General features: G+C 44.8%; 1 protein-coding gene across 1 annotated transcript in view; it reads right to left on the minus strand.

The window, feature by feature from the left end:
- Window positions 1–24,289, minus strand: part of ITIH2 (inter-alpha-trypsin inhibitor heavy chain 2) — a 50,152-nt gene that overhangs the window by 4,978 nt on the left and 20,885 nt on the right. Inside the window, exons 9-18 of the mRNA XM_075553403.1 lie at window positions 21,768–21,884; window positions 18,633–18,801; window positions 16,774–16,899; window positions 15,220–15,401; window positions 14,283–14,465; window positions 11,927–12,066; window positions 10,575–10,744; window positions 7,112–7,249; window positions 1,540–1,653; window positions 946–1,144 (exon numbers count right to left, since the gene is read on the minus strand). Coding sequence (XP_075409518.1) covers window positions 946–1,144; window positions 1,540–1,653; window positions 7,112–7,249; window positions 10,575–10,744; window positions 11,927–12,066; window positions 14,283–14,465; window positions 15,220–15,401; window positions 16,774–16,899; window positions 18,633–18,801; window positions 21,768–21,884 — 1,538 coding nt within the window. The remainder of the gene's footprint in view (window positions 1–945; window positions 1,145–1,539; window positions 1,654–7,111; window positions 7,250–10,574; window positions 10,745–11,926; window positions 12,067–14,282; window positions 14,466–15,219; window positions 15,402–16,773; window positions 16,900–18,632; window positions 18,802–21,767; window positions 21,885–24,289) is intronic.

Consider the following 24,289-nt stretch of genomic DNA (forward strand, 5'->3'; position numbering starts at 1 on the left):
CACATTTGTTGCCCTCATCATTCTCAAAACATTTGCTTTCTACTTAAGCTCTTGGTATCAGCTCCTCATTTCCCCTCTCCCTCCCTGCACCCTCTCTCATGAGTCCTTGATAATTTATAAATTATTATTATTTTGTCATATCTTACACTGTCCGATGTTTCCCTTCACCCACTTTTCTGTTGTCCATCTCCCAGGGAGGGGGTTATATGTAGATCCTTGTAATCAGTTCCCCCTTTCTACCCCACCTTCCTCTTCCCCTCCTGGTATCTCTACTCTCATTATTAGTCCTTAGGGGTTTATCTGTTCTGGATTCTCTGTGTTTCCAGCTCTGATCTATTCCAGTGTACATCCTCTGGTCTAGCAGGATTTGTAAGGTAGAATTGGGATCATGATAGTTTGTGGAAGTCATCATTTCTCTAGAGTTTTCCACTGTTTTTGCTTCATGCTGTTGGTTTATTTCCTAACTCTAAAATTCTGTCAGTTTGTATATGAACCCTGGTGGTATAGTAGGTTAAGTACTGGGCTGCTAGTCACAGGTTTTGTGGTTCAAATCCTCCAGTTGCTCCCAGGGAGAAAGATGAGGCTATCCGTTGTCATAAAGATTTAGAGTCCTGGAAATTCTAAGGAGAAATTCTATTCTAGCCTAGAGGATGACTATGAGTTATCTTACTTATCCCATACACATTTATTCAGTACTTAATATCTCTATCTATGTATCTATCTTTATGCCTGATGCAAGGCTAATATTGAGACACAATGATGAACAAAACACATGGTCTCTGCTGCCAAGGAGCTGGGTAGTGGGTAAGAACATGAACTTGAACCTGGGATTCCTCAAATTTAAAGTAATGGTTTTAAGTTCTGTGCTTATGGTGCTGCGATCTGAGTTCATTTATGTAGTCATGTGTCAAAGACAAGTTCGGATTCCAACATGATAATACTTGCCCGTGATTATGGAAGCGTGCTGTGTCAGCCCAGGACAAGACGGTGACATGAGGACCGTGACTGGCAGTAATGGTCTCAGTGCTGACTTCTATTTTTATGTCTTCTCTCTGGAAATAAAAGCCTAGCTTTCCAAAATAGGTGCTTAGTTTATTGTTCCTGGGCTTCTTGGCACCAGTGAGCTGACCATTGACCAAAATCCCTGCAGGGGGTGAACAAAAGGTCTTTTTTTCTCTGTTGCATGATATTATGTCCATGTGCACCATAATTTATATTTATAAAACATGACAACAGGGAGAATTATTGTGCTTCAGAAATTAAATCATGTAGTTCTCTTGTAATTCTTTTTTATACCACTATAATTGATAATAATTTCATTATATCACAATAAGATCTGATACTTTTTATTTGAGGAGAATACGTGACTTTAACAGTTCAAAATACTAAGATTATATTTATAGCTAGTTTATCATTGATGATTGGAGTTTGAAATATGTAGCACATCGGTTAAGGTAAGAAAGTTGGGGAGGGAGAGGGACAATGAAAGATCACACTTGTTAGTTTTTCTAATACAAATAAATTTTCTTTTTCTTTTACCTGCTTCTGAATCAGAAACCAGGTTGAGAATTTTTCCGGGTTCGGAGTCAATATTGAAACAGATATTTGTTTGGCTCTTTGGAAGGTAAATGATGAAGTGTGGGTCATTTTCAACTGGAAAACATAAGAAAAGAAAAACAGTCACAGTAAAGAAGATTTTAAACAGTATTTTATCCCTGGACTTTTCTCATTTAATAAGGACAGATATTTATTGTGCTTCTCTCACCTGCTAGGTCCTGTTCTAGGTACTGGGGACCCATAACCCTTTCCTCAAGGAACTGCCTGCAGAGGCTTATGTGATTCAGTAAATCTAATGGACACTGACCATGTCACTGTCACAGAGGCCAGCGGTTCTCAACCTTCCTCCTGCCACCACCTTTCAGACAGTTCCCCATGTTGTGGTGATACCCCCAACCATAAAATTGTTTTCGTTGCTACTTCTTCACTGTCATTTTGCTACCATTATGAATCGGGCAACCCCAGTGAAAGGGTCATTCAACCCCCCTAAATGGGTCATGACCCACTGGTTGAGAACCACTGACCTAGGCCTTGTATGAGACATACATAATATTAGCAAAGATGAAACGTGAAAGAGAAACACACTGGAAGACGGAACACATGATAGATAGTTTTTGTTTCTTTAAACCAGCCATACAAAGTGGAAAAAAATAAATGGGCTGCAATATGATTGATTCATGTTGGGTTAAGATGGATGAATTCCAAGAGTAATGAATGATCAAGCTGCTCCCGAGAGCAGTCCTTGATGCAACCACACTGGCTGATGGTTCTCGATATTTATTTACCTGTTTATTTCATTGCCAATTTAATTGGGTGAGGATAAAAAAAATCCTGAAAAGCATCAAGTTAGACAATGTTTGGTACAAGTATAATGAAGTGATTTTTAGTTTTGTGCCACGTTTTTTTCTCTTGATCCAAGACCTAATGTGATTATTCCCAGAGCAGTTGGCAGTAGGGGTGGACTCCTGAGGAGACAGAAGAAGACGAAATCTAACGCTGTCTCGGATAGCTATCCTTGAACGCCATGCTAGCAAAGGAACCTTTATTCTGTGGGGCTGCTATTTACAGCGTTTGAGAATAAAAGTGACATGACTCGACCCTCATTTTAGGCAAAAATCACTGGTGGCAATATAAATAAATACTTTCCTATGCAAAGTAGTAGTAGTAAGGGCATTTAGGAGCTCATGTAGTAATATAGGCAAGAGATATGATATTAAATGTATGAACCAGGAGAGTGAACAAGATTGGAATGGAGGAAAAGTTCCCAGAGATATTTTGAGAGAATCTACAACATCTGGAAACAGAGCAGAGAGGAAGGCGCAGTGCTACCATGGTTCTAGTCTCAGTAATGGAAGCAGGGGGGTGGAAGATTGGTGGGGGAGAGAAATGCACTGGTTATGATTTCTGGACAGAACATTGGAAGACCAGGCTGCCATGCATAGAAAGGTTACTGTTTTCTCGATGTCCTTACGAATGTTAACTCAATTTGTTCTCACTGTACCCTTATAAGAGGAGCCCTGGTAGCATTGTGGTTATGCATTGGGTTACAATCCAAAGGGTCAGCAGTTCTAAACCACCAACTGCTCTTTGGGAGAAAGACAGGGCTTTCTACTCCCATTAATAAGAGTTAGTCTTTTTAAAAATATTTCACTATTTAAAAAAATCAACTCTGATCACAATCTATACATCCATCCATTATGTCAAGCACATTTGTACATTTGTTGCCCTCATCATTCTGAAAACATTTGCTTTCTACTTGAGCCCTTGGTAACAGCTTCTCATATCCCCTCCTCCCTTCTCCACTGTCCCTCACTTGTGTACCCTTGATAATTTCTAAATTATTATTTTTTCATGTCTTAAACTGACCGATGTCTCCCTTCACCCACTTTTCTGTTGTCTGTCCCCCAGGGAGAAGGTTATATGTAGATCTTTGTGATCGGTTCCCCCTTTGTACCCTACCTTCCTTCAACCCTCGGGGTATCACCACTCGCCCCACTGGTCCTGAAGGCATCATCTGTCCTGTGTTTCCAGTTCCTAGCTGACCCACAGGGGCCAGTTCTACCCTGCCCTTCAGAGTCTCTATGAGCCTACCTCAACTCGATGGCATTGAGTTTGGTTTGGTATCCTTACAGAGATAAGACTTGACTTCTCCAGGGTCCCAGAACAGAGTATTAAGTGGCTTGCTGATTCAAACTCAAGATATCTGACTACAAGCTCTCTAGCCACCCTGATCTACTACTTTGTAGTCACTCACTTTCAAGATTTTTGGTTTTGTAGCTGGAGAGTCAACATCAACTAAATCGAGGCAGAGACAAAATCTTATGCTTTTCTGCAGCCCTCGCACCACCTATCTCATGCCATGCCCATAATGATTTGGTTACTTGATGTTGTGTTGGGGCTGGGTATTCTTGAACTCACTGCTGTTGAGTCGGTTCTGACTCATAATGACTCCATTGGATACGCTACAATTGCCTCTATGGGTTTCTGAGACGGTAACACCTTATGAGAGTAGAAAGTCTCATCATTCTACCTTAGAGCAGCTGGTGGGTTTGAACTGCTAACTTGCTGATAGCAAAACCGTTCCCCACTTATCAGACAGCACCACCACGGCTCTGTCAGGAGTTGGGCAAGAGGGAATCACTGAAAAGTAGGCTAGACGTTCTCAACTAGTTTGTTTTTCTAAATGAAAAAAGACAATCTTATGAACTGTCCTTTACTTTACACAAAGATGGTGTTTTGAAATCCTTTATTGGAAGAAAATAGCTACTTTCACCCCAGAGGAGGAGACGAGCCAGTCAGGGTGTAGTGTAGCAACGATGAAACATCCAACTTTCCTCTAGTTCCTAAATGCTTCCTCCCCGCCCCACTATCATGATCCCAATTCTACCTTCCAAATCTGGCTAGACCAGAGGATGCACACTGGTACAGATCAGAGCTGGAAACACAGGGAATCCAGGGCGGCTGATCTCTTCAGGACCAGTGGTGAGAGTGGCGATACTGAGAGGGTGGAGGGAGGGTGGTGTGAAAAGGGGGAACTGATTATAGGGATCTACATATAACCTCCTCCCTGAGGGATGAACAACAGAAAAGTAGGTGAAGGGAGTGGTCAGACAGTGTAAGATATGACAAAGTAATAATAATTTATAAATTATCAAGGGCTCATGAGGGAGGGGAGGGAAGGAAGGAAGGGGGAAAATGAGGAGCTGATACCAAGGGCTCAAGTAGAAAGCAAATGTTTTGAGAATGATGATGGCAACAAATGTGCTTGGCACAATGGATGGATGTATGGATTGTGATAAGAGTTGTACGAGCCTCCAATAAAATGATTAAATTAAAAAAAGAATTTACATCCTGTTTTTGAGGCTATAAATCTTTCAGTGAGCGGGTAGCTTCACCTTTATTCCCAGCAGCAGCTGGTGTGCTTGAACCGCCGACCTTACTGTTAGCAGTTCAACACTTTCCTTACACTTTCAGCAGAGCGCCTTATAATAAGCATGAACAAATGAATGCTGCCACTTTGAGCTGGTATAATTCTAAGTAAGAGAAACGAAACATGTTTAAGTTAGCTTTGTTGGATAGGCTGTAAGCCAATAGAGGGAGGTGGTGAGCTATCAGCTTCCATAGAGATTTATAAGCTCAGAAATTCGATGTCAGCTTCATGGCAGTGCTCTTTGCGGGGTGGAGTGGAGTTTAATGTTTGTGATTGGGGTGAAAGTAGCTTGAGGCTGACTAACTGTATCTCTTCCCAGGACGTGGACCCCGTGGTGCAGTAGACTGCTAACCACAGTCAGCTGTTTGAAACCGCGGGAGAAAGATGAGGAGACCACCCAGAGGCAGGGAGATCAACTGATGCACCACACTGAGAACAACGGCCGCGCAAGACGTGTTTAGAGTGTTGAAAAGCGAGGATGATCCTCTGAGGATTAAGGTGCACTTGACTCAAGCCGTGGTATTTTCAATGGTTTTAGATACATGTGAAAGTTGGACACCGAATGAGGATGACCAAAGAAGAATGGTTGCATTTGAATTATGGTGCTGGTGAAGAATATTCAAATTAGCACGGACGACCAAAGAACAAAGACACCTGTCTTGGAAGAAGTACAGCCAGAATGCTCCTAAGAAGCAAGAATGGCAAGACTTCATCTCCTGTACCATTGACATGTTGTCAGGAGAGACCAGTCCCTGGAAAAGGACATCGTGCTTGGTAAAGCTGAGGGTCAGCAAAAGGAAGACCCTCAACCAGATGCAGCGACGCAGTGGCTGCAACCATAGGCTCAAACACAAGAGGGGCGAGGCTGGCGCAGGACCAGACGATGTGTCATTCTGTTGTGCCCTGGGTCGCTCCGAGTCGGAACCAACCTGACAACACCTAACAGCATTATGTGCCAGCACTTTCAATGAAGTCTAGCATTTCATTCACCTGGCTACCTCAGTGTCGGGATGCCCCCTTTCAACAGGAAGGACATGAAATGCAAACACATTAAGTAACTTGATCAAGTTCGCTCGGCTGGTGTAAGTCTCAAAGGTGGTGTCCTTTCCACTGACCCCGCATTGACCACCTCCCCTGTGACAGGACTCTCTGTTCTATTCCAGAAGTTTCTCTTTGTACATTCAGAATTGAAGTGGTCTTCTTCAATGGCAGGCAGTGATTCCTATGAAAACGAAGGGGCCCCAATTCTATCTTACAAATCTGGCTAGACCAGAATGTGTACACTGGTACAGATAAGAGCTCGCAACACAGGGAATCCAGAACAGATAAACCCTGCAGGACCAATAAGGGGAGCAGCGATACTAGGAGGGTAAGGGTAGGGGGAGGTTGAGTAAGGGGGAACCCATCACGATGATCAATGTATGGCCCCCATCCCAGGGGGGTGGACAGCAGAAAAGTGGGTGAAATGAGACAGCAGTCGGTGTAAGACATGAAAAAAAGCCTCTCCTCCCTCTCTCCGTTTCTCTGCCACCCTGAGTGTGGTGGTGCTCCGACTTCACCATGTCGTCTCATAAGACTTTCAGGATCAAGAGATTCCTGGCCAAGAAACAGAAGCAGAATCGGCCCATTCCCCAATGGATTCGAATGAAAACCGGTAATAAAATCAGGTACAACTCCAAGAGAAGACATTGGAGAAGAACCAAGCTGGTGCTGTAAGGAGCCCCCTGAAGGGTGGCACGCATGGCCGCATTTTCCCAGGCTCAAATTTTGTCCCCATCTGATGACTTGAACTTCTATTGGCAAATAATCTGGTTTATTCCTTGGTTTTTTGCTTCCTAATCAAGTTTAACAATAAATGATATAAGGCTGTTGGTGTGGGAAAAAAAAGACATGGAAAAAAAAGAATAATTTATAAATTATCAACGGGGCTTGGGGAAGGGGAGGGTGAGAGAGAGGAGGTGGTACATGAGCTGGTGCCAGGGGCTCAAGTAGAAAGATGTTCTGAAAAAGATGATGACAACATATGTGCAGATGTGTTGGATACATGTATGGATTGTGATAAGAGCTGTAAGAGCCCCCAATAAAAATTTTTTAAAAAAAGAAAGAAAAGGAAGGGTCCTTTACCTCTATTCACATGAGGAGGAGGTGTCGCCTCGAGGATCTGAGCTCCAATTGCATGCAGTGGGACCTCGGGCGCCGGGGAAGGATTGGCCCAAGACGGGATTGAGGTTGCAGGAACTTTGCTGCCATAGTAAAGAGCACCTGTGTAGGAAAAGCAGCGCCCATGAGTTTCCCGGCTTCCATTTCTCCGACCAAAGCTTGTATTTGCAAGAATCTGCTTTTATGCAGCTCCCAAAGGTTCCCAGCTAAGGTGTTCTCCTTCTATTTTGATGCCAGACTCGTGTCTCTCCAGGCTCCCTCCAGCATCACGCTGTGTGGTTTGGCTACCTCGTTCTCAGGAAAGTCTAGAACCTGAGCTCGGGTCCGCTGTAGGAGAAACTCCACAAGAGCTGGGGAAGAGTCTCTTCCTTTCAGCACCGGCCAGGAGCTACGGCCCACTCTGACCTAGGAGAAGTCTTAGGCATCTTCTGATTTACATGATACAACCATTTGGCCCGTTTAGTTCCCGGATGAAGTTCCCCTACGCAGGAGAGGTAAGTTCATTCTGCTGTCAGAGACCTCATCTCTTTCCCCAAATTTGGATGCTTCCTCAATAAATTCACTGTGGAATTTCCACAAAGGCTTCGGAAGCTGGAGGCTCTGGACCCCTAGCTCAGGCCACTGCTGTAAACTTGGAGTCTCACTTTAAGGAAACAAGAAATGCAGACAATGGTCGGTGCAGAATCTGCTGGTGAGTCTCAAGAACATGCTTCATGAGATCCTGTGACTGAGAAACAGAGGACGAAAGGAGTCTAACAAACCGGAGGGCTTATAACATAGGTAATAACATAGGTTATATATAACATAGGTTATATATAATAACATAGGTTATATGTAACGGAGGTCCACACAGAGACCAGGACCCAGAGAACCCCGAGAACGTGCATAGTTTCAAAGCAACGGCTAGATTCTCAGCTCCGGCATTTACTGTTTTCTAAGAAAACTCTTTCCCAATCACCCTTCCCTTAGTTCAGGAGGACAGGTCCTTGCCCTCTCCTACGATTTGAAATGTTGGTGTACTGACAAACCACTGAATGACTCTAATTAGCGGGTGGCAAGTCATTTTGCAAGGCAGGATTTCCAGGTCTCTGCTTTCCAGAAACTTGGAGTTGGGCCCAAGATCAGCGGTTCCAAACTGCAGGAGAAAGACAGTGTTTTCTGCTCCCATGAAGAGTTCAAGTCAACTCACAGGGGGCGGTTCTACCCTGCCCTGTAGGCCGCTGTGAGTCTCAGTGGACTCGATGCGAGCGAGTTTGGTTTCAGTTTTGTCAGCAGAAAGACAATGACAAATACTTTTGGACTGATGACTGTGTGTGTGAGTTTTGGCACATAGCTTCAGAAAAGTTCAAATGCGTAACATTGCAATGAGCAAAGCTCTTCTTGCTCCTCGCTACTCATCAGTGTCCACCAAGTCTACCCAGACTGGCGCCAGTGAAAGGCACAGCAAAATAACCAGAAATGATTCGGAATCCTCTGTCCATCTCTCAATGAAAACGGCTCATCCGTGGATGTGTGGCACAGCAGCTACATTTTGTCTCATTGAGAGATGAATCCCAGGAAAAATTTACTTTGTATGGATATAAAAATTTAAATATATTTCTATTATTATTATTATCAAATATCGACTAGTTACAAGTGTAATGACACTCAACTCAGAGGGGAATTCTGAACACTCTGAATCTTGTGTTCACTTGAGGTTGACAACATTCACATTTTAATTTGTGAGTGTCTTTTTCTTGTAGAGGAGCAGAGTTAGCGATGATCCTACATTAATGATTTGGGGCGGGAGAAGGGACCCACACCCAACCCACTGCCAGTGAGTGGATTCTGACTCATAGCAGCCCATTTGAGGGTTTCTGAGACTCTAAATCTTTACAGAAGGAGCCCTGGAGACGTAGGTGTCATGCGCTGCCCTGCTAAGCCAGCTCTCCAAGACCACCAGCTGCGACTTTCTCCTCCTGGAGAGTTACAGGCTCGGAAACACACAGGGGCAGTTCTGCCTGGTCCTCCAGGTGGTGATGAGTCGGCTGCCGCTCAGTGGCACTGAGAAATTTTTATGGGAGCACACAGTCCATATTGCTCCCTTGTGTGCGTGGTGTCTCTGTGTGTGCGTCTGAGTATGTGGGTGTGTGTCTGAGTGTGAGTGTGTGTCTGAGTGTGTCTGTGTGTCTGTGTCTGAGTGTGTGGGTGTCTGTGTCTGAGTGTGTGGGTGTGTGTCTGAGTGTGTGGGTGTATGTCTGTGTGTGTGTGTCTGAGTGTGTCTGAGTGTGTGTGTGTGTGTCTCTCTGTGTGTGTGTGTGTGTGTAGGGGGAAGTAGAATGGGAGAAAGCAAGTTCCACTAGAAAACTAGACCAATATGACATTTCCAGTGATTACAACAGAAGTTGTTCCTGGGTGTGTTTATAAGTGGATGAATGGGAACATCAAATTAGGTGCTGAAGGCCCCAGGAGACATGGGAAATAATCAGGGAACAGTTTTATTTTAAAACATGACTATTTACAAGATGCCAGATGCTAGGTTCTTGGCAACTATGTCAACAAGATGAAACGTTTCATTTATTTAATTATTTAAATTAAAAAAGAAATGCCAAAGAAGTTTAATATGCTGCAATACAAGAATCGCCTTGAAAAAGCTCATGGACTAGATGCTAATGTTAGTGAAATCCCTCTCCCAAGTCCACTAGCTCCATATTCCATCTTTCAAAATCAAACCCCCGAATCCGAAAAGACAAGGAAATCCTTCCCAGCTTGGATTTCCGTGAGGGGCCCTCTCCCCATCACCAGAACACAGTTTCCTTTAGGGACGGATGATTTATTTTCTTACTTTGCTTCAGCCTCCCTCAGGCTAAAACATTTTAAATACTGACTTGAAAATGCACGAGCAGACACATCCACCAACCCAACAACAATAAATCCAACTCCCTGCAAGCCAGGCCATTCTGATGCAGAGAGACCCATGCCAGAGGGACAGGGTAGAGGTGCCCCCGTGGGAGTCTTTAACTCTTCACAGAGCGGCCGCCTAGGGCTCTAAAGTCCTTTTCTGGAATTTGTGAGCAAAACCATTTGATGAACACAAAAATGCGTGAAGGGAGACGTCGGGCAGTGTAAGATATGACAAAATAATAATGACTTATAAATTATCAAGGGCTCATGGGGGAGGAAAGGGGGAAATGCTGATGGCAACCAATGTACATATGTGCTTGACACAATGGATGGATGGATGGATTGTGATAAGAGTCGTATGAGCCCCCAATAAAATGATTAAAACAAACAAAAACCGTTCCCCGCGTCAAGTGACAGGAAGAGCTGAGGCACAAGGAAGCGGAGACCTGAGGCCCCAAGGGCTGGAGAGAAGCAGAGGCCCCAGATTTTCCCCAGAGGAAGGACGCTGTCCCATCATATTTCTCCACCCGACGGACACACGGACCTGAACAGCAGGCATGATCGTGTGGCGGAGAGTCTGCCAGCATGCGCTCATCCCCCGCGTCATTCTCGATCACCATCGCGGTCAGTGGGGTCACGATGTGATGCTCCAGGGACAGCTGCAGGACTGTCCTCGTGATTTTCCTCTTGGCTGCAGCGGTCGGAGCCAGGCTCCTGCAGTTGGGAAATACACACATTCTAGGTGGTCACTGCGCCCAGGATCCTGGTGGGCTTTAAAGTGAACAATTAATTGGCCTCAGGAAGCTGAGTCTAAGTGTTTCCTCTAGAGCCGAGGTCCCCGGAGATGGCTGTTGTTGCTTTTAAATCAGTATTTCACACGCACAGATCGGCTATATGACTTTAAACTATTCCACGGGCTTCTGTGAAATAGCTCTCATTTGAACCCACAGGTGACCCCTGTGGAAGCGTCTCTTTGCGATGGCATTGGTTTCCGCTGTGAGGGTCACCTTTCAACCCGATTTCCCCTCTCCAACTTAGTCCACACGATCCTCTCCATCTCCCCGAGATGCAGATTTACTGCCATCAAACGGGGTGCGGGGTGCGGAACAATGGTCATCCTTTAAATCAAACTAGCCAGGTAATTCTGATGCAGGAATCTCGGAACCATTCCTGCCTCTAGCAGGTTTAAATGCAGCTCAGCTGAGAAGGCCGAGATGAAAGCGATGGCTTCTAGGGAGCTTTCCTTTCATGATCATGCTAATGCTCAATTTCTCTTTGTCTTCGAGAGCCAACATACGTGAGCTCCTGGAAAATACAGAGCATGGATGAAACGCTCAGACATCTTACTGCGCAAAAGAAGCCAGGGACGAATAAAAATTGTACGATGGCTTCAAGTTCAGAAGCTGTTGCTGATGGACATTGAAACAGTGGTTTTCACTGTGGGGCACAAAGGAAGCTTCACTGGTGATGGAAATGCTCTACATGGGCCTCTGGGGGATGATTACATAGGAAATATATATATAAATATATATATTTCATTTTTATTATTTTTATCTGCATTTATATTTCTCTCTATGTGTGTGTATGTACACACACAAATACACACACACACACACATATATATATGGAGCCTGGTGGTGTTGTGGTAGGTATATTGTAGTGGTTATGTACTAGGCTGCGATCTGCATGGTTGGCAGTTTGAAACCACTGGCATCTCCATGGGACAAAGATGGGGTTTTCTATTCCCATAAACAGTTATAGTCTCAGAAACCCACCTTTCTTGATTGCAAGCCCTTCTTGGGTGTTACTTCTAATTTTCTTTCTTTCTTTTTTTACTTCTAATTTTCTAAGTAAAATTTCACTTTTGCCAACCCCTCAGGTGTGGGTTCTTCTTACCGCTCAGCCAGAAGTTGGTTGATTGTTAGGTAGGCCCACAGCTTCTTGGTGAAGTTAGGGTCTGCGTGCTTGTCTTTTGACAGAAAGTCTTCTAAGTCATCCATTTGGGCCAGGGTTTCCAGTACCAGGTCTGTGCTGGCCTATGATAAAGGTTCAGTTAGAAGACAACAAAGGAGAAGAACTATGGTTAAGAGCCAAGTCATTTTTATTATTTTTATCTACAGTTATATCGGCACACAGGCATTACTCTCATCAATTTTAGAGCATTTCTCTTCTCTTTATTTCCCCATGGTTAAATCGCTTCTAAAATGAGTTATGAAATCACAGTCAGTTCTAGTGATCCCCCACTTGCATACATTGTTTGCTCTCCCAACCCCCTTCCTCTGTACCTCCCACCCCACCCTCTCTACCTCACCTACCTCCCCCTTCCTCTGTACCTCCCACCCCTCCCCTACCTCCCCTACTTCCCCCTTTCTCTGTACCTCTCACCCCACCCTCTCTACCTCCCCCTTCCTCTGTACCTCCCACCCCACTCTCTCTACCTCCCCTACCTCCCCCTTCCTCTGTACCTCCCACCCCACCCCTACCTCCCCCTTCCTCTGTACCTCCCACCCCACCCCTACCTCCCCCTTCCTCTGTACCTCCCACCCCACCCCTACCTCCCCCTTCCTCTGTACCTCCCACCCCACCCCTACCTCCCCTTCCTCTGTACCTCCCACCCCACCCTCTCTACCTCCCCTACCTCCCCCTTCCTCTGTACCTCCCACCCCACCCTCTCTACCTCCCCTACCTCCCCCTTCCTCTGTACCTCCCACCCCACCCCTACCTCCCCTAGAAACCCTCCCATCAGTTCTTATCTTTATGCCTCTATGCCTCTCCCCCCACCTGTGCTTCAAAAATTGGAAAGCCCAACAGAGACAATAAAAAACAGAAACAAATTAAGGAGGTAAGAATAAAATAATAATATAAAGATAAAAATACAAATAATGAGGAAAAAAGAAAAGATCATCAGTATGTAAAAGTATTTAAAATACCATCAGTATTTAAAAGGCCAGGGAAGAAATTTTTGTCATAGAACAAGCAAGAAATGCACAGAAAACGAGAAAGAAAGAAAAGAATATTTGCATGCAACCCCCTCCCTTTTTTTTTAGGATCCATTGTGATTGAAACACGATATGACATACTTGAAAAGCCAAAAAACTCACTGCCGTTGAGTTGATACCAACTCAGAGTAACTCTAGGACAGAGTAGAATTGCCCTTGTTGGTTTCCAAGACTGTAACTCTTTACGGGAGTAGAAAGTCTCAGAGGAGCTGGTGGTTTGGAACTGCTGACCTTGCAGTTAGCAACCTAATATATAACCATTATGCTACCAGGGGCTCCTCATGCGCTGTAAGCAGAGTCTAAGATCTCTATTGAGAAAGTAAATACATACATACCTCCAGATCTTGGGATTGCGTTACGAATGAACACAGTAAGGTTTTACAGAATAGTTGGGAAGATAATATACACATTCCCCGCTTCTCCTTCACTCAGGGCTTTTACCGTGCACACATCATTATTGGAATAGAGATGGTTAATTTGTTGTATATAAACTAAACTAAAACAAAACAAACCTCACTGCTATCAAGGTGATTGTGACTCAAAGCCATCCCATAGGATTGGGTGGGAACTGCCCCCATGGGTTTCTGACACTATGAGGTAGTTTATTGTGCCAACCTGGCCAATAAGCACATGTGGGGTTAATTGAAGGACGGAGGGATAAATGGCTCTGTGAGCCTCGCCTTTCTAGTTCTCAAGTCTCTTGCTTTGTGATGGTCCGACCAGGGTTCAGCTGCCTTAGCCAGTTCCCTGCTTTAGCTGGCAAGGCTCACTTCCTGGGAGACATTCCTGAGGAGAAGCCACATGACATGGACCTACCCCAATGCAGCCCTGGGTGCTGGAGCAGCCGTGTGGAGACCCCAGCCAGTGTTGAGATGCTTACACTTTCACTGATTCGGCTTTCCTCCTGCAGTCGGCATCATAGTGTGTGTTTTGTGAGCTGGAGGAGGACTTTGTGGATCGGTGTCGGGCATATGGGTTAATGTTGGACCTATGGGCTTGGGCAGCACTGGGTTGGAATGTTTTCTTGATGTGCACATAACCTTTATATAAAGCACTCTCTTATACATGAGTTTCTGTGGATGTGTTTCTCTAAAGTAGCCAGACTAACACACACTGTAACTCTTTACAGGAGTAAAAAGTCTCAAGCTTCTCCTGCTGAGCGGATGTTGGTTTTGAACTGTTGACCTTGCAGTTAGCAGTCTGACTCATAAGGACCAGTTAGTAATTTAGAATAAATAGATCCACAGACATACCGAGGTTGCGGTGATGATGCTCTGTACGGGCTTCAAATTGGTCGGGTCAACCTTTCCTGCGACCACAATCTCCGAGCCTCCAAAATAGTTATGGAAACTGTTTTGGGTGACATCCATTGCTGGATGGAGATAGTTGAACTGAATGTTCCGGAGCAATGGAGTGGAGACCTGGTTGTAGAATTTCTACGATTCATAAAAATTGGGAAGATCATTATTTTCGTATCCCTCTATAGGCCCAAAGCACTCTTCTCTGAAATTCTTCAAACGCTTAGCAAATATTCCCACAAGATCTCTGTGAAAAAGCGAAAGGTCTGGGAAATGTTCTCATAATGATCCAACGAAAACATTGAGGTCCGGAGGAGATAAACATTGAGAGATTTAAGGGTCTATCAGTAAAAACATTGTTTTTTCCTGTTACAATCAACATGAAAAACGCATGGACACTCATTAAAACTTTATTTCTTCCCTATCCCTAAGTTTAAATACGGTGCCTGGCATTGTCTGCAAACAAGGTCAGAGAGGATCATCTGTGTCTTTCTTGTTATCTATATTCAAGGAAACTTAAAGGCCACAGTTTGATCTGTCTTTGAAAAACACTGACATGAACGATACCTGCGTACTTTAAAGGGGAACTAGGTGGCCATGGCGATCAGGAGGACCTGTTACTTAGGACTGGAGAGAAACCAGCTTTGAGAGTGGCCTGAGTGTCTGTGGGTACCGATGTGAATAACCACCGACCTACTCTTTCCCAGCTGACTTCAAATGCAGGAATAGAGTTAGGCAGAGGGTATGTGAGAGATCTGAATAGCTTCCCCTGGTGCTTGCTTGTGACTGGCTATAGCTAAGAGTGATGACCATTTGGAGTCAGACTTGGCCATCTTCTCGTAGGCAGTAGATATTACTGTTGGGAGCTTTGGAGTAAAGGGGAGAAAGTTACCTTGAGCTGGGAAGAAGTGTCCTGGTTTCCATATATCCTTTGAGCAATCCCACGGTTTTCATTGGAGAGTCTCTTCAAAAAATCATAGTCGACATCGAATCCTATCCCCAAACTGAACAAGGAGATATTGTCCCGTATGTTCTGCTTCACATTGTTCTGAATTTTTGACAATTTAAGTTCTCCTATAGTTCATGATAACACAAAAAAGAATGAGGAAACAATGTTATCGCATTTGTGGAAAATCCATTTGGGTAGTTTAGACAAAAGTTGTCACATGAAGAAGACACCTACTCTTTGACCTACTGCTTTAACTTCTAGATGACTGTACACATACATATTGAAAAGCAATATGGGTGCTAGCATATAGCAGCATTGTTGAGAGTAGCAACATATGGGAAACAAATGCACACAATGTGGGGGGCTGCTTACATGACAGTGAAATGTTGTGTAGCCTCTGAATAGAACCAGGCAACACTGTGTACTTACGTTAAGTGTTATGATATATTTTAAATACAAAGAAACAAGATAAAGATCAGTGTATGTAGGAAGGTTTTATATATATATCTCCAAAAAGCTCATTGAAAAATTCAATTATCTTTTCATTCCATTTATTTATGAACTTTTTGAAAATCCCTTGTCTATATATATGCACGGAAGGATACATGGCATGCTTCAGGTTTGTATCCTCCCACCATACTTATTCAATCTGTATGCCCAGCAAATAAACTGAAAAACTGGCCTGTATGAGAAAGGACACAGTATCAGGATTAGAGGGAGGCTGGGGGACAACCTGCAATATTCAGATGACAACACCTTGTTTGCTGAAAGCGAAGAGGACTTGAAGCACTTACTTATAAAGATGACAGCCTTTAGGATGAATTGCATCTCAACATAAAGCAGCCAGAAATTCTCACAACTGACAGATTGCAACATAATTTAGTACTCACCGTTACTTACACCTGCTAGTATCATAAATAAATAGATGCCACAAATAGATGGAACCGTATATTTTACATGTAGGGAGATGCTGAAGCCATCCTGTAAATCAACAAAAGGCTTGACTTCAAGGATGCATCAGAGCGAGGCACTGCCTGGTCGCCATGGAGAACGGAGGAGAAAGGCTGAGTGTGGTCGGAGGAGATGCTGCTCTGAACTCCCTCCAGGAGACGTGGGCTGCATACTCACCCATTGCTCAACCTCCACGCACCATCTTTCCAGTGCTTAGGTTGGGGAGTGAATACATTTCACTGTATGTGTCAGCCAGCCTTGAGGCATAGTACCCAACACCCCCAGCTTGTGGGGTGACCCGGAAGCACTGCAGAGCACCATCCACCAAGGGTGTCTCAGGCTGGCTCAAGGGAAGCGTGTAAGGGGGTCAAGAAAGGTGAGGGGGTAAGAGCTTCAGAGCAAGAAGAAGCCTTCTTGAGGAAGCATGGGCTTCAAAGGTTTGAGAAATTCAGGCGAATACCATTAGAACTTCCATTTTCAGCCAATCACATTCCCAAGTACCATCACCACCCATATTTGTCACCAGAAAAGGGCAACGAGACTTGCCTACGGTTGGATCGCCGTCGGAAACCAGAATGATCAGAGAGACGGAGTTGGGGTCCAACATTCCCAAGTTATTGGCTTCGTTCAGAATAAAGATTGCGCGGAGAAGGGCTTCGTTGATATTTGTGCCTGTGAAGGTGAAGATATTGTGTTGCTGGGATGCTTACTTGCTTTTCAGAGAAGCACCACCTTTGGGTCCCTGATCATATCGCTGCTGATCATTCATGTGAAAGCCAGTCACTTTCAAGTTCATGTGTTCGCTTCACAAGGGGACGCAACAGACCATGCCGGTCAAAATCCCACAACAGGAAAAGAAAATCACGCTGTAGTAACCGGTTTTCTTAGCCCTTTCCAAGCACCGGTGGGTCATTTTGTTAAATGGAAAATAAAAGGTTCCTGAAAAAGGGGTGGCTTTCTAATCCCATCAACAGTTACAGGCTCGGAAACTCAAAGGGGCATTTGTACCGTGTCCTGTGGGTCACGATCAGTCAGCATCTACGTGCTGCCGGTGAGTCTCTATTTTGGTTTTTGGTAAGTCAGCCTATTGGGCCACTATCAGTCGGGATTGACTCAAAGCAGTGGAACAGATGAATGGAGAGGGGAGTCATCCTGATATGGTGCCCTTTTGGCTGCTAATTGAAAGGTTGCTGGTTTGAATCTGTGAGCTTCTCTGTGGGGGAATGATCAGACGGCTTCTGTAAAGTTTTTAGCCTTAGAAGCCCTATAGTTATGAGTCATGATCGACTGCATCAACTCGATGACCATGAGCTTGAGTTTTTGAGTCTTGCCCCTATCGTTGGGCACTGCTCTGAAGATAGAGGTCTTTAATGCTGCGCACGTGGTAAAGACTACCGGTGTCTTTCATTGACACCCTTTGCTGGGAAAGGGGGATATTTAAGCGCTGTGTGGATGGACTATGTGTTTGCACTTGAACCATGGTTTTGTTGGGATTCTTTTTTTTCTCCTTTGCTATCATTTATTCATGTATTATTAATATTAAACATTGTGGAGAATATTTTGAATCTTAATACTTTATTTCATTTTTCAGAATTTTGAGGATCTTCTAAAATTTTATTTTCAAGATATGATGCAGCTTCTTTCTTTCTTTAAAAAAATACTTTTATTGGGGCTCTTACATCTCTTATCAAAATCCATACATTCCTCCAATGTGTCAAGCACATTTGCACATATGCCGCCATCATCATTTTCAAAGCATTCTCTCCCTACTCGAGCCCCTGATATCAGCTCCCCATTTCTTTCCCCTCTCTCCCCCACCACTCCTCCCAAACCCTTGATAAGTTATAGATTACTATCTTTTTCTGTTGGGATTCTTTTGGTTAGGTGAATTTATGTCAATTGTGGCTCTTAGTGACCCAAGGTGACACAGTCGAATTGTCCCATGGGGTTTTCTAGACTGCAATCTTGACAGAAGCTGGTCACCTGCTCTTTCTGGTGCAGAACCTCTTGGTGGGGGCCAACCTGTTGGTTACCATCTGACTGCTTAACCATTGAGCCACCTCTACTCCTTATCATGAATTTAGTATTCCTTTACTAACAAACACGCTATCTCAAGCAGATCCTTAGACCACTGTGCAGCCTCTACTGCTTCATTCTTATTTTTTATAATTAAAAAATTTATTTTTCAAAAATGTTAATTTTTATTTTAAAAATCATTTTATTGGGGACTCTTACAGCTCTGATAACATTCCATGCATCAATTTCACTTATTTGTACATATGTTGCCATCATCTTTTCCAAAACATTTTCTACTTGAACCCTATGCTGCTTCATTCTTAAGCGAACCAAGATTTTAGATCTATGGAAGATACTTTGTGAGCTTTTGATCAAACTCATTCACTCACCTCCATTTGGCTGGATTTTCTCAATATACTTCTTTGCGTCTGCAACTTGGGTTTTAGTGGCTGAAATCAAATCACTTCTCCAGGTTCGAACGTTGTGGTTGAAATCAACCACAGAGAACTGGTCTTCAGCTCGTAGGTCATCCAATATGGTCTTCATGGCTTCCACAGTCTATTTCAAAAGAGAATGAAGAATGGACTCATTAAAGCTTCCACCTAAAGGGGGCACTAGAAAGACCAAGCATTTCGCCTGGTTATTTTCAGGTTGTGACTCAAACTGTTATTCTTTCAGAATGATCTCTCTTGAAGCCACTTCAGTGGACCCAGACCCATCTTTTAATTTTCCTGAACATGTGTTTTCCTGTATGTTGATACTTAACTTTTAGTGTCCTATGCTATTTCTTGCTCCAAGTCTTTTAGCCTGAACACCTGGAAGGTTGGAGTGGGCCATCGGCTGGTAGAGAAAAGGCAGGACAGAGGAAGGAGGCAGTGTAGTGGGGAATAGCAGGAGGGTTTTTTGTTTGGACGTGTTAAGCTTTGTTGTTTATTAAATACCCAAGTGAACCTGTCAAGTTGGCTGTGGCTAGAAAATGTGAATGTTCAAAGGTGTGATCTGGGGTGGAGATACGCAAATGTTACCAGCAGATGCTGTTACTACTAAGCTGCCCTAGAGTTAGCCTCAGACTCCCTGCCATCCAGACACCACAGACGTAAACATTGCCTAGGTCTACACCATCCCCAGCACTGGCTGTGGATTTGACCACTGTAATCCACAGGTTTCTCATTGTCAGGCTAAAAGACTTGGAGCATCTTTGAGTCCTCGCTTCTTCCCTCAACCCATACCACCTACTCCTTCAAAAATTCTTTTTTGCTTTAGCTTCAGGATAAACCCAGAATTCAATACATTCTTACCACACCCTCTACTGTCACCCTGATGCAAGCCATCTGCGTCTGTCCCTGGGTTATTGTGGTGGCCTCCGAGAGTCCTCTTCACTTTGTCCCTTCCTATCATTGAATCTGTTCTCAATACAGCAGCTGGACGATGCCCTTTAACACACAAGGCAGACCAATGCCACGCTTCTCTCCAACCCGGCAATAAAATAGAAACAAACCCAAACAAAACCAAAACACAAAAAAATCTCACTGCCGGTGAGTCGATTCCAACACCTAGCAACTTCCCGAGGAGCTGCTGGGGAGTCGGACCTCTGACTGGTCTGGTGCTTACCAGACAGCATCACCCAAGCTCCACAGCTTTCTATCCCCGTTGCCAGCCACGAAGTCAATTCTGATGCATAGCAATCCTGTCTGAGGGAGCGGACGTGCCCCTGAGCGTTTTCTAGGGTGCAGTGTTGCGTCAGCCGATGGCCTCCACCCCCCAGAACTTTAGTTCGCAGCGGGACTCTTAACCATTGTAGTCACTGCCAGAGCTTCTTATATAATCTGCCCCTATCAGACTTCAGCTCCTGCCACCCTCCTCAGGCTCTGGCCACATGGGACTTCACACCGCTGAACATGCCTGGCTCACTTGTGATGGAAAGCCAGCTGGAACCAGCCACGCCTGCTGCCCACCATGCTCCACTCCTAAATTTGTGCACCCTGACCCCCCCCCCCCACCTTTTTCAGGGTTTCCTGAAAGGTCTTCTCTATTAAATGACAAGTCTGTTAAAAATTGCATCCCCCTTGTAATTCTTAGTCTTGATTTCTATTATCGGCCTCTTAAGAAAAACACACCCAAACCTGTTGTATAACACCAATGTTTAACATTGTTCGGAATTCACCTGCGATGCTTCTTTTAATTCCCTCTTAATTCCACTTTCACCCGATTAGAATATCAACTGGGAGACTAGGCATCTTTTTTTGCTTTCATTTTGTTTATTTATTGATGATCTAAGTGTTTGGCACGGGAGAGCGACTTAAGACGTTTTTGTTACATAGAGGAATGAGAGAAGAAAGGAGGACATGCAGAAAGCGCTGTAATCGAGCAGTTGTTCTCAACTGCAGAGATTCGGCATTGTCGCCAGTGATGCTTATGAACAGGCTAGTGAGACTGTGCCTTCCAGGTCATGTTAACAGGAAGACCAGACTCAGTAAAGTAGAGGTCCAGGGACAAAGAGGAAGACCATCAATGGAACGACTGATTCGGTGGCTGTGAGAATGGGATTAAGCATAGCAATGATTATGAAGATGGCAGGGGCCTGGGCGCATTTCATTCTGTTCTACGAATCCATCCCTGTGAGTTGAAATCAACTTGACGACAGCACTCAACAAGCACAGCAACATGACCGGGGCGGCTGCTTCTAGTGCTCGATCAGGCTGCTACTAGAGGCCAGGAGCACTGAGCCACATTCGACAGTGACACACCAGCCCCCCGCAACCCCAAATGCTCCCGTCCAAACTTGTGTCGCTCTTGAGAAACCTTGTATTGGTGCATAACGCAAGGTATGCAAGCTGGGATCCAGATTTTTTACTTAGCTCGAATCCCTTATAGATGCTAGAGTAGTATCCCACACTTAGGTGCTCAGTATAGTTGTTGAATGAATAGTTGATTGTTTTACTGGATGGCTGGATGGATTAATGAATAAATAAGTTTTTTTTGTCTATTGTTCAGAATTATATATCCACACAATTTATCACATTCTGAATAAGCCTCTGACCTAAATGAAAACTTTGATGAGTGCGCAGAATTGGAGGTCATGAGATAGGACAGTCACCCTCGAAGAATTACAGTAGAACTAGCAGAGATATACATATACATCAACTAATGAACAAGTCCTTCTCAGCAGTGGCATGAGATTAAAGTAAAATGGCATGCAAAAGAGCAGACTCCGTAGCAGAAGAATCAGGAGAGCGAGGGAAAAGTGCACAGAGGAATCTTTCCAAGAGGTGACGTTTTGAGCTAGTTTGGGGAGAAATAATGGCCGTGGAATGGAAAAGAGAAGGCGAGCGAGGTAAGAAGTGAGGAATCCCTACAGGACGGATGTGTGCATCCTGCTCAAATACAGCAATCGCCAAACTTCATCCCAATAACCAGTCACTTAGTGAAAGCCCTCCAGGGGAGGAAGGAGGGCAGGGGTGCCCGTGGGGGAGAGGAGAAAAGGCAGGGAGTCCCACACACTGCTGCCAAGGAAGGGTGCTTACTTGTTTCATTTTGACTCCCCACATTGAGCCGCTGACATCAATGACAAAGAGGATGTTTTTAGGAATTGGTTCCAGGTTTTCAGGAGCAAAGAAGTGAACAAAATATCCGTTAAATACCTGCAAAGCAGAACAGATGTGTGGATGAAATCCTTACCGGGGTTTAGAAGGGAAAGAGCCGAGCCCGCTGTCCAAATTTACTACCAGTACTTACGTTTTCCGGCCCAATGCACAACTTTCCTCAAATGACTGAGAAAGGATTCTGACTGTACACATCACTCTTTCTTTTAGGAATTCATCTACGCAAGACATCTTTTGGGGTTACTTTTCCACGCAGCAGGCATTTTCCAGCTAAGAAACTGGTGACGCTTCAGAAGCGTCTTTGCAAATTGGTGAGTTGTAAGCCATCTTCTCGGGACCTGCTGGTCATCATGGCAGTCAAGTGCCTTGACCCGTTCCCAGCAGATGATACAGAATATCAAGCCTCCCTTCCCATCTGCTGAATGAGGGGAGTAGGATTTTTCTTAGTTGGCCGACTAGAATTCTTCAGGGGGCCGAACCAGGAGGTGCGGTGGAAAACCAGAGAGGATGGGGGCTCAAGGTCCCTGGGGAAAATTCTGTGTCTGGGAACTTGGGTTGAGGAGTGGGAGTGGCCCTGAGTTGGGAAATGGGAAATGAGCAATGGAATGCCAGAGGCATAAAGGTCCAAAAGAAGCGAATGGAGGTGTCCTTCCGTTTCTCCCCTTTCTTTCCCCCGTTTTCCCCATTCCTTTCCTGTGAGAGTCCTTTCCTCCGCAGTTTAACAACCTCCCTCGGGTATCTCAGTCCACTTTCCCCAGTAGGTGTGTGTGTGTGGGGGGGGGGGGGGTCTCTGTTGTATGTGAATCAGGGGTCTCGACTCTCAGAGGCTCACAGGTCCGTGAAGGACACTGACACATGAACAGGCAGCTGTAGCCAGGACCAGAAAGCAAAGGACTCTGGGAGACCAAGGAGGTGCATCTAACTCCCATGGGGAGCCTGTCCATGGCTATGACATCTAAACTGGAACTAGCCAGTGTGGGAGTTGAACTAGGGGTGAGGGGAGAAAATAGAGTCCCAGATAGTTTGGACTCAGCTGTGAGAGTATACAGCACAGACGAGGCTCTACCAAAACAAACAAACAAACAAACAAACAGAAAACCTCACTGCCATGAGGCAATCTGACTCACACTGCCCCGGTGGGTTTCCGAGGTAGTCAATCTTTACAAGACCAGAAACCCTCGTTCTCTCCCCCGAAGCAGCTGGCAGATTTGAACTGCTGGCTTTTTGGTTAGCAACCCAATGCATAATCCACTATACCACCAGGCTCCTTTGAGGCTCAGTGAGGACCATGGAATTCAAGGTAGAGATTGTTAAGAATTGGAGTCGAAGGACTAGCAGGGCAGATTATGAAGATACTTTATGTACACTGCAGGGAGTTTGGGCTTGTCTTGAATTTGATGGGAACCAATCCCACCTAGTCCCTCCCCCCCCCCCCCCGTCACCTCTGTGTTTTCCACCGCAGGCTTTCACAATTGGCTCACCTACTTCTCTTACCACCCCCCTTTGGTTGCTTCTCCCCAGGGTATCAAAATGCCCAGCCCAGGTTGTGAGCTCCAAGGTACTCTGCTGCTACCTTGTTCCCGCAGGGAATCACAGTTTGTTAGGAACTACGGCAGTGGTCTCAACCTTCCTACTGCTGCGACCCTTTCATGCAGTTTCTCATGTGGTGGTGACCCCCAACCATAAATTTATTTTTGTTGCTACTTCATCACTGTCATTTTGCTACTGTTAGGAATCATCGTGTAAATATCTGATATGCAAGATGCATTTTCATTGTTACATATTGAATACAATTAAAGCATAGTGATTAATCATAAAACAATATGTCATTATGTCTTGTGAAATATTTATTTCTAATGATAAATACATGAAATTTTGTCTGGAAGCATGTTGTAGCATGGGTAACAGTCTTCATGCTGGGTACTCATATGTGGGTGTATCTGCATGTGGGTGGACCCATTTGGAGGCAGATAGAGGAGTGGTGTCTCAGTTCCTAAGACCATTGGAAATAGGTGTTTTCGGATGGCCTTAGGTGATCCCTGTGAAAGGGTCATTGGACCGCCAAAGGGGTCGCAACCCACAGGTTGAGAACCACTGGTAAGGAGAGGGTCTGTGAAAGAGACATAGTGGCTGTGACAGGCGCTCAAACATAGCAATTGTGAGGATGGTGAAAGACCGGGCCGTGTTTGGGTTTATTGTGGATTTAGGGTCACTCTCTGAGAGGCACTGACAACTCAGAGCAATAAGGCTTCTTACCTCACCGCAATGGAAACGCAGACCCAGGTCTAAGACCTACCCCAAAAGGGGCAGTCTCACAATGACCCTGGCATTCACTGCTCGCACCAGGGCTTTCACAGGCTGGGATTATGCTTCGTCCTCACTCAGAACCTGATTTCTTTGAGAGTCAAACTGTCAAGGACCTTGGGAAGTGATAGAAAACTCCC

The sequence above is a fragment of the Tenrec ecaudatus genome, chromosome 6 (genome assembly GCF_050624435.1).
Source record: "Tenrec ecaudatus isolate mTenEca1 chromosome 6, mTenEca1.hap1, whole genome shotgun sequence".
Taxonomy (NCBI): domain Eukaryota; kingdom Metazoa; phylum Chordata; class Mammalia; order Afrosoricida; family Tenrecidae; genus Tenrec; species Tenrec ecaudatus.